The 10,900-nt window shown below is 38.9% G+C and overlaps 1 protein-coding gene across 1 annotated transcript; it reads left to right on the top strand.

Moving 5' to 3' along the window:
* The first annotated feature begins 103 nt into the window (after positions 1-103).
* LOC114527864 (dihydropyrimidine dehydrogenase [NADP(+)]-like) lies at positions 104-10,505 on the top strand. The gene is made up of 25 exons (XM_028549571.1): positions 104-264; positions 1,573-1,683; positions 2,280-2,362; positions 2,741-2,828; positions 2,929-3,090; positions 3,236-3,319; positions 3,557-3,669; positions 4,109-4,190; positions 4,282-4,369; positions 4,798-4,905; positions 5,250-5,419; positions 5,506-5,562; positions 5,869-5,922; positions 6,013-6,112; positions 6,302-6,486; positions 6,717-6,932; positions 7,027-7,191; positions 7,434-7,502; positions 7,820-7,903; positions 8,080-8,200; positions 8,658-8,920; positions 9,128-9,307; positions 9,479-9,625; positions 9,737-9,968; positions 10,131-10,505. Exons 1-25 carry the CDS (start codon positions 232-234, stop codon positions 10,208-10,210), a joined length of 3,075 nt encoding a protein of 1,024 aa, XP_028405372.1. The 5' UTR covers positions 104-231; the 3' UTR covers positions 10,211-10,505.
* Positions 10,506-10,900: the final 395 nt, after the last annotated feature.

Below are 10,900 nucleotides of genomic sequence, written 5' to 3'. Positions count from 1 at the left end.
TTTACGGTTGAAGCGGAAAAGAGCCCCGACTCCCCGCAGTTTGGATGGACCAATTAGAATTGCTAGCTAACTACAAAGTTAATGTTTAATTCATCAGGAAGAACGATATTTGCAATTCAATACAACACGAGCGACGAAATCACTATTGCAACAAAGCTCGGATTATCCATCGTACGTGGCAGGGTTTGAATTCCATTTCACATTAATTCATATTCGGGAATATCGTAAAAAATGGCATTGTCAAAGCATGTTGCAGATATAGAGGTAAAGTACTCCTAATTTGATGCCAAGAGACAAGAGATTGGCGGCAACACGGCATACAGTCAAGTGTAACCTATGTAGTAAGAATATAAACAGACTGCAAACTGAGGCACATATAAAGTTGTGGAGACAGTACTGAAAATGAAAAATGTAGCTCTAAATTACTTTATTTGATAAAAACTAAGCGAGTAAGGGGTAGCTAAATAAGTTTCGTGACTATACCCAGACCGTCATCCGTCATCGATTGCACATTTGTGTTCATTCTGTAGCCGAATACCGAACGGAATTAAAAGTGTATAGCATTACAAATATAATCAGTCCGAAGAGTCAAGAAATTATTGTTCATTTGTTAATTGCTACCATGATATATGATCTAAAAGTACAACACTTCCCTTTGAATATGACGAGCCGAAAGGGTTACCCTGCATGTCTGCAATCTGCATGCATCAGGCATGGCCATTGTTCGTGGTGATAATATGGCTTGTTACGCAATTGTTAAAACCGGCGAATGACTTTGAAACAAGACATAACAAAATATGAAATACGTAATTACTCCAATAGCTTTACTAAGTTTAATCACTATATGAGTATATCTATTGACAGAACGGTCGCCAAAACAAGATAATATATCTGACCTATATTTTAATATTTAGACAACAATTTGCCAAAGCCAAGGTATCAAAAACACAACTATGATGGCAGTGGAATCGTATTATAATAGACAAAGATTTAGATACTTATAGCAAATTGAGAAGCCGGTATTTTCATACTATAAAAAGCCTACTTAATTTTTATTCTTGTTACGACCTGCCGGCCGCAAGCCACTCTGGACCCGTTGGGTTGCGTCATGCATACTGATGTGACTCACCGACTTAGTGCAAAATGTTACAATATTACGTATGTGCTTTGAATTTGAAATTAGGGAGGCCATACAGAACAGTTTTGAACAACTGTTCTTACTGTTCCTCAAATCCGGAATAATCCGAAAAATTAAAGCCTTGCAACATTGACATTGAGCTGTTTCATCCATGCAGTCTCAGAAGACGTTACAGGTTTCATCCAAGTGCTAGTACTATTTTTCCTAGACCGTTTGTACAGTGAGAGAAATCACGAGTGCTCCGCTTTGTCGTCAATTAAGGTTATTCGGCACTTGGTAGTGCGGCGTTATAAGTCTTTATAAAACGAAACGAGCACAATGCTACTGATTCTCGGGATGACTAGGCAATGCAGGATCAAGTTATATCGGGATCCTTGTAAACAAACCCTTTTTTCCTATGTTATATGTAACATACACGTATTAAATTTTTTTAGAATCTTCTATCTCTGAATCCTAAAATTCAGCCCCATGCCTCAACAGTACCTTCAGCAGTGACAAAGAGAGGAAAGAAACACTGGAAGAGAAATAAGGATAAATCGTGTTCGGTGAGATTTGCTTTACGTATATATGAACGTTACTACATGGAACTGGACCGACGATTATTTTGTCGAATAGTGGGTTTTTCAATCGCTCGTGTTTTGGTACAGTTTGAATTGAACCTTTCCATTCCTGAAGTAATGCTTAATTCTCTTTATTCATTGTTCGGTCAATATCTACAATTTTATTACTTTTCAAGCACTTCTTGAAAAATCCGCTATCCGGTGGATCCAGCCTTTGTACAACCGGCTCCTGCATGACATTTTACTGATGTAGCAACACACGCGCCAAGAGATGGTGAAGTAGAAAATGGGCTTAATTTTTTTTGCTCCCTGTGTACTCCGTTAGAAATAACGACAATTAAACAAAGCAATAGTCTACATTTCACTACGATACAGTTAATGTGGAAAAAGGCATTACGCAGTGAGTCATGATTGCCTCGTATTAATTACATGGTGGACATATTCACATATTCATGTTCACAGACCGTTAAAACAGTCAATTTGAAAAGAAATGAATAATGCAAAACATGAATATATGAATATGTCCACCTCACTTATCATGCTGGCTACGCCACTGATCATTACCTTTGTGTCCCCTTTAGAGTTGTGGTGATCTTAACAAGAACTTCGATGATGTTAAACACACGACTTTGAGTGAAAGAGGAGCTTTGCGCGAGGCAGCAAGGTTTATTACTGTAACATTTTCTTTGTACGAGTAATACCACATGCAATGCCCGTAGTATGGAAATTGTGTGGAAATGGTTTCTGAAAAAGGAATGGTCTCAGATGGATAGAGATCAATAATCGTGGTCCGTGGATAATGTATACAATTTCCATACTACTGATTTTCGAATATTTACCGGTGTATCAAAATGGGGGACTAAGGTAGTTACGCACACCTCTCACCTCTGCGATTTAATGTGCATATAATAACGTTAAGAAGAAATGACAAATTTAAATATATGATTGCACTGTATGTGCATGACTAATATTTGGTATGTTTAAAAAGAATTATCCATGCCTGCATGATACCCATACTCATATTCCACATATTCCATCGCAGATGCTTGAAATGTGCAGATGCTCCCTGCCAGAAAAGCTGTCCTACACAACTCGATATCAAATCGTTCATCACAAGCATCGCAAATAAGGTGATGTTTCTCGAATGCATATATTAATTGCACGCATCACTGAAAGACCTCTAAATACGAAAAGGACACGTTTTGAACTATTGATTTAATATTCATTCAGAATTTCTACGGCGCTGCGAAAACAATATTCAGCGATAATCCGCTCGGCTTGACTTGTGGTATGGTGTGTCCAACAAGCGATCTTTGTGTTGGTGGTTGTAATTTATATGCAAGTGAAGAAGGACCCATCAATATCGGAGGCCTTCAACAGTTCACAACTGAGGTAATTTGATCCTTTGGAAAATGTCCTGGAATAATAGAATAGGACGTTTTCTTAATCACACAGTAATGTCCTAACCAGGCATGTTTATAGACCAACTGTTCCATTTACCACCATTCAAGATCACTGATGGATTCTCTTCATTCAGGTATTCAAAAAGATGCGCATGCAGCAGATTCGTGATCCTAGTTTACCAAAACTCGAAGATTTGCCAGATAGTTATAAGTCAAAGGTTTGTGTTAAATGATAAACATGGTAAACTTATCGAATCATCAAGTAGGAAACGTGCTTAATTCCAAAAAAAGATAAGTGCACCACTGGAGGATAGTGACAGGACAATTTCAAAACAACAAAGCAAATTACTTCTCTTTCATAGAACATCAATTTTTAGACTGATGTATTCTCGTGAAAGATGCATTCGTCATCTTTTCCGTGGTTGAACTTACTGTAGTATTTTGTTATGATGTAGATCGCGCTGATTGGTTGTGGTCCTGCATCACTGAGTTGTGCAACGTTTTTAGCAAGACTAGGCTACAGTGATTTGACTATATATGAAAAAGAGGACTATCTCGGTGGCCTCAGGTATTTAAAATTTATACATTCACTTTTGCCTTGAATAGTCCATAGCTATGACAAAAAACTTAATATTACGAATGTTGAATAAATAAAGATTTCTTAAGAAAATGGCATATAAAATACAAAATCCTGTTAAAGATTATGAGAAATACTGCCAGGATAATGTTTAGTATCACGTATGGCAGTAGATCTCGCATCACTGGAAGATACGACCACCCTATCCACCCTATCCGTCCCAGGAACTATCCTGGATATTTTCAATTCCGGACCGTCGAAGGGCAAAGGATTTCCATAATGTCATATATTCAGTAATCACAACCAATTCTTGAAATTCTTCTTGCAATACGAAACAGATTTGCTGTAAATAAAGTCCATTTAATCGATCATGAGTTAAACATTCGACATCTCGTATCTAGGTGTCCAATAAAATCTACTACTATTCTAGTTCCTCAGAGATCCCACAGTTCAGATTACCTTACGATGCTGTTTCATTCGAAATTGAATTGGTGAAAGATTTGGGTGTAAAGGTGCGATTTATTCTGTGTATAATAGTTGTTACGTGCCAGATGCCTTAATTAACTGCATGCATAACTTATTGTCTTTTGGATATGCATTTAGATTGAATCTGGAAAAGGTCTTGGGACAAATGGAATGAGCATCGCATCACTAAGGAGCAACGGAAATAAAGCAATCTTTGTTGGGATAGGTAAGTGAGAAGGTTTGTGATAGTTTGAGAATAATTCACTTTAGACATCATATAACTTCAATTAATTCATAGATATATATTGGAAGATTGCAAAGTGATCATCATCAGTGATTGTCATAAACGATTTCATTGATGATATTGTTTCTTTAGTAATACTTTCCCTCGTCTTGCTGCATGTGCACCCCATTTTTTAACTTCTTACTACAACATACCTCAAATGATGAATAATGTTCTCAATGCCTGATTAATAATGTTCTCAATGGCTAATGTGTCTGACGATTTCCTAGGGATGTTATTTCATTTCAATTGTAACTGATTTTATTTATCCTGTTCATGATTTGCTTCCGAGAAATTAGGTCAAAAATTATTGAATCGGAAATGAATTATTTTTATCCTTGTTCATATATTCTTTTTAACAATTTACTTAGGTCTGCCTCAGCCGAAGAAAATACCCATATTTAAGGACCTGGAAATAGAACACGGGTTTTATACATCGAAAGATTTCTTGCCCGTGGTTTCAAAAGCCAGCAAAGCAGGTTAGATTTTTATACGCCAACCTAATCTATTCTCACACATAATCTATTATGTATGCACTTATCACTTTGGCCAATTATGTATGCCTATATACTATGTTTATTATGCCTATATAAAAATCTGTCTCGTGATTCTTTCGGAATTACAGCGTCTTCAAAACTCGCGTGAAAAAAAAATCAAAATCATATATAGGTTGGGTGCAAATGACTTGCCTTGGAATTTTAACATCCAAGAAAAGATTTTAGTAACTAGGTCCGCAATAGCATAAAAATCTACCCAGCTCTCCCCCTCTCCTCTCCCAGAGTATAGTTCATTGTACAGCTGTGCTTATTTGTTCTTACTCAAGGCATGTGTGGTTGTAAGTCAAAGTTGCCACAGTTATCAGGAAATGTTATTGTACTGGGTGCCGGCGACACTGCATTTGATTGCTGTACCTCTGCGTTGAGATGTGGTGCTAGACGAGTATTTGTGGTCTTCCGTAAAGGATTTACCAATATTCGAGCGGTTCCCGAGGAGGTGAGTACTAAATCTAACACTATCCTGTGGTATGGTTATTTATTCAATTAAAGCGATAACAATTAGTTTCTAAAACATATTTCCAGATGGAAGTTGCAAGAGAGGAGAAATGCGAGTTTCTGCCATTTAAATCACCACTTAAGGTAACTACAATGTAGTGGCAGGGTACATGCAAGTTTATGACATATTATGGTTACCACAAGACTTTTCGAACTTTAAAAGAACCATGAACAGAGCTAGTGGCAGACGAGAAGACAGATACACTCAATCATAGTGTAGATGGGCAGATTGGTAATTGTACAGCATCGTGTAATTGCCTGCAGGACCTAGTGGTTGCTGGCAGGTTCATGTGATCACTGGCATCTCATGTGTTCGCTAGCCGAACTGTCCCATTTGATTTCTGGCAGGAACGTGTGTTAAAGTTTTAAGTCTGGTATTGTGTCGCCTAGGTTCATCTCAAAGAAGGTCGAATTTGTGCCATGGAGTTTTGTCATACAGAGCAGGTATGTGGGTTTGAACAAACTGTGAAAGGAAATACAAATGGTAAAATTCATCATAAAAGACTTTTTCGAATGTTTGTTTATTCTGTGTAGCAAGATGATGGAACGTGGATCGAGGACAAGGAACAGACATTGAAAATAAAGGCTAACTACATCATTTCGGCATTTGGATCAACGCTATCTGCAAACGAAGGTGATCATAATTTGCTTGTACAGTATTTCTGATCAGTTAGTATGTGTATCAATAAACAGCATGCTTTAAAGAACTCCTGTCATGACCCATGTTTACGACAAGGACAGAAGGCCCCTGATTTGGCACCTGAAATGTTCTCCTATCTTCCCTTGGGACTGTAAGTTAACGTTTTGTTTAATCTTTTGGTAGTTGTTGACGCAATGAAACCACTCAAGTTTAATTCATGGGGGTTACCTGAGGTGAACGACGAAACTATGGGATCAAGTGAAGCTGACGTGTTTTGTGGAGGGGATATAGCAGGTGTTGCTAACACAACAGTTGAATCTGTAAACGATGGCAAGACTGCAGCTTGGAGCATGCACAAATATATTCAGGTTCGTGAACATGCAAACAAAGCATCGAGAGGCTGGTGTATCTGAAATAGGCTGGTGTAGCTGGATATTACTTTGATAGCGGGGCCTAAGTCGCATAATTCGGTGCATCAGGACTTCTGGGGTTTCAATCAAGGGCTATCGCAAACCCCGACAGTATACGGCTATACGTTATGTAGATAAAAATATCTTGATAGCTACTTCAAACTCTCATTTCTAATTTCTCATTGCAGTCACTTCATGGTGAAACAGTTCCACAATCGCCAATTCTTCCAAACTTTTTCACCCCCGTTGACTTAGTGGATATCAGCGTAGAAATATGCGGCCTAAAATTTGACAATCCCTTCGGCCTCGCTAGTGCCCCACCCACTACGTCATCCGCCATGATGAGACGAGGCTATGAAGCCGGTTGGGGGTTTACCGTGTCTAAAACTTTCGTACTGGATAAGGTAGGTGTTGGTCTGTCAGTTCATTAAACTGTTCATTGAATTGTTACTACTTTGATTATAAAAGTATTCAAGGTGTAATGCTGTTGCCTTTCAGGATAGTATAGTGAATGTTTCACCAAGGATTGTACGAGGAACGACATCTGGGCACATGTTTGGTCCTGGACAAGGATCCTTCCTCAACATTGAATTGATTAGCGAGAAAACTTCTGAGTACTGGTGTAAATCTATCACAGAATTGAAAAACGATTTTCCCGACAAGGTGAGTTATTCATTTGATATAGACCAAACCTTTTGTAGGTTATGACACGTTATGCAGAGCACTTCGTTGATAAACATACAATTTTTCACCTATAACATTTTATTATTGATTATCAGTTTTAACAATTGCATGGAATCAGTGCCTATATAAATATAGTCACCCAACCAGTGGATGATAGAATTGTTTACGCTAAGTATCACGCTCACACAAAATTGTCGCTATAAAGAATGTGTTATTTTTAGATCCTTATCGCCAGTATAATGTGTGGTTATTCAAAAGAAGACTGGGTGGAACTGGCTAGAATGGCAGAGGTACTTCTTAGGCAGAGGAACTTTGTTTGTTGACAAAGATTGGGCACTGGCAATAGCTTTAGTTAGTGATTCATTCATGACATGAAGAGCTGCTCAATTTAAGTAATACCATGAAGCATAATTTGTGAAGAATTCAGTCTACCATGGTTAATAAAAAATGAATCATCACATTAAGATTTAGAAGACATTGTTGCACAAATAGAAACCAACCTAGTTACGCAGTTGCTTCTATGTGGTCTTTACTCTCTATGAACTGGGCACAGTTGTTAATTTTTCGATTAGAGTGAACTAATTACTACTATACATTTCTATTTTAGGCTGCGGGTTCAGATGCGCTGGAGTTGAACCTTTCATGTCCTCATGGTATGGGTGAAAAGGGCATGGGTCTTGCTTGTGGACAGGTATGCTTTGAGCGCAGAACAGTTTTTACTCTTTATCTACCTACTAGAAAGACATTACTGAAGCTTGTCACGTCCAGGGGATCGTGTACGCTATGCGCTGAAATAAGCTTGTTCAGGATCTGTATATATTTTTACTGTGTATGGATTCAATTTTGAAAACTTATTACTGCATGTAGGATCCCGAAATGGTTCGGAACATATCGCGTTGGGTTAGAGAAGCTGTGAAGATTCCATTTTTTGCGAAAATGACACCCAATGTCACAGATATTGTTGATATTGCACTCGCTGCTAAGCAAGGTATTCAATTATATTAATTGTACACTTAATAGTACCGTTAATTTGTACACTTAATAGTAAGCTTGTCTTGTAGTTAATTATATTGTTAGAAAGGTGGGAAGGAGGGCAGATAAGGTTGGATACAGATGAAGCCATGCAGAAAGAGCGTGCAACAAATACAATCGGCTACCTGGGGATAGTCATTCAGATGAAGAGAGATATTCGATTAGATAGAGTTCGGTCAATATTGAGGCTGATACAGAACCACGCATGAATGTACTGAGTATAGAATAATAATACACATATAGTTTCAGTTACAGATATAGAGTCAGTTAGTTATACGCATTGTCGAAACCGTAGCTATATATTATTTGCAATCCACTTGGGCAGGTCGAGCTGCAATTCTAATTCGTAAGTCAGCTCTGATCTCAGCTAGAAATAAAGTACACCCCCCACCAAGTTTCCTACACGTATTTAGGGGGTGCTGATGGAGTAACGGCCACAAACACAGTATCAGGTTTAATGGGTCTCGATGGTAAAGGAGCACCATGGCCAGGTATAGGAAAAGAGAAGAAGACCACGTACGGAGGCGTGTCAGGCAACGCCATACGCCCGATTGCTTTGCGAGCCGTGTCGGCAATTGCTCGCGCCCTTCCAGGGTTTCCGATCTTGGCAACTGGTGGTATTGACAGTGCTGATGCTGCATTACAGTTCATACATGCCGGTGCTTCTGTTGTACAGGTTAGCTCGCTGTTGTTGATTCCAGGTTTAGATTAGGGTCAAACCCTAGCCCTAACCCCCTCCTAGCCCCCCCCCGCCCAAATTCAGTCTACGAGCAGGCTAGCTGAGGTGACAACCAACACATGTGATTTTTTCCCTACAATTCGAAATTGGGTTGCGCGGACTGCAACGGTGTAATTTTGATAACTTTCATTCCTATTTCATAAGGTGTGCAGTGCTGTACAAAATCAGGATTTCACTCTTGTTAGCGATTACATCTCAGGCCTAAAATGTCTGTTGTACATGGAATCTTGTAAAGAATTTGACGGTTGGAACGGACAAAGCGCTCCTACTGAAAGACACCAAAAAGGAAAAGCCGTTCCTAAAATCAACGATCTGGTGGGAAAGGTAAGATTTAAGAAATTACCAGGTTTCAATCAGCTCAGTTTCCTCCTTCCCTCTGTATTTTCTTGACATGGTCCTTTCAGTTTTGGCTGTATCACAAAAACACTTCTAGACTGAAATGACTGAAGTTACAGTAGCCGAACCTTCATTTGATATACACGTATCCGTTCACAGGGTTTGCCAAGTTTCGGTCCATACCTTAGTAAGCGAGAAGAAATAATTAGCAAATACAAAGCAGAGACTGACTTACTCGCAACTGAACACTTACCTGAGAAAGTACGCCCGCCTGTGCAGGCTATTAAACCCACGCCCACAGTCAGGGTAAGTTAATATTTCTATTCGATTATTTCAAGAAGTGTTTATATCCATTGCTTTGGTAACTTTTCTTTAATGGGATGTTATCATGTACTACTATTTATGTGTCTATTATAGGATATGATAGGTCGCGCTTTGAATAACATTGGCAGTTATGGTGAATTGGATAACAAACAACAAGCAGTTGCAATGATTGATGAAGAAATGTGTATCAATTGCGGGAAATGTTTCATGACGTGCAATGATTCTGGCTACCAGGCCATCACGTTTGATCCTCTGACTCATCTACCTCACATTACATCTGATTGTACTGGATGTACTCTGTGCGTTAGCGTTTGTCCAATAATAGGTAAGTTTAATCGTTGTGAAAGGAGACTTACTATAAAAACATGATCGGAGACCTGAACTAGTTCAATTTATGTATAGTATAATTTACTTCTTAAGCCAACATACTCGCAACAGAGTCCTTTCCTCGCTTTATTTCACTTTCCACTCTTCTTCACATTACTAGACTGCATCACCATGGTGCCAAGGACAACGCCATACCAGCCAAATCGTGGTATTCCAATGACGGTGAAAGCAGAGGCGTAAAAAACATCGAACGGTTTCTATAAATATAATATAGTAAATATAATCTCTGTCAGAATAATGTTCATAATCAAATTCTACTTTTACGTAAAGATTTCCTAGCACAACTAGACTCTGTCTGGGGGGCATCACATGCCTTTTGTAACAAAGCTATATCAACTGTATAACGAGTAAACGTGAGACTCCGTTCATCTTTCAAATGTTGATGCGGGTTTAGGAGAGCGACAGCGGAGACGTGCGGCGACAATCACACGCACCTACGCCACGCCACTGCGACTTAGGAGGACCTGGGGTAAATTTTCCCCAACGTCCCCAGTTTGTCTTGTCAATAATTTCTACCTTAATTTGTTCTTTTTAAGCACCATCAATGCGATGTGTAAATAGAACAAAGAATATAATCTGCTACTTTATCATAAAAACTTTGGTAATTCAAACACCGGTCGGTTTTCATGCGCCCTACCATCTATATACGCCCAATTTTACTGGTGAAATGAATTGTGAAAACCAAAACTGCAACAGGAGCGTGCTTTTTGCAAAAAGACAACGTACATGTGAGCAACGACTGATGGAAGCCAGAGGCATGTAGGCCGTGGCGTTGATCATCCTCGGTTCCCAAGGGTCTACAACTGACGAGATTTCGTTGTCTCATAGCCACGAGAATGCAATGGCAATGGTCAACAACTTTGGGAGCCA

The sequence above is a fragment of the Dendronephthya gigantea genome, unplaced genomic scaffold (genome assembly GCF_004324835.1).
Source record: "Dendronephthya gigantea isolate DGI-Jeju-01 unplaced genomic scaffold, DenGig_1.0 000047F, whole genome shotgun sequence".
Taxonomy (NCBI): domain Eukaryota; kingdom Metazoa; phylum Cnidaria; class Anthozoa; order Malacalcyonacea; family Nephtheidae; genus Dendronephthya; species Dendronephthya gigantea.
Note: the sequence above shows the minus strand (reverse complement) of the source record. Positions and strands in the feature narration are given on the sequence as shown.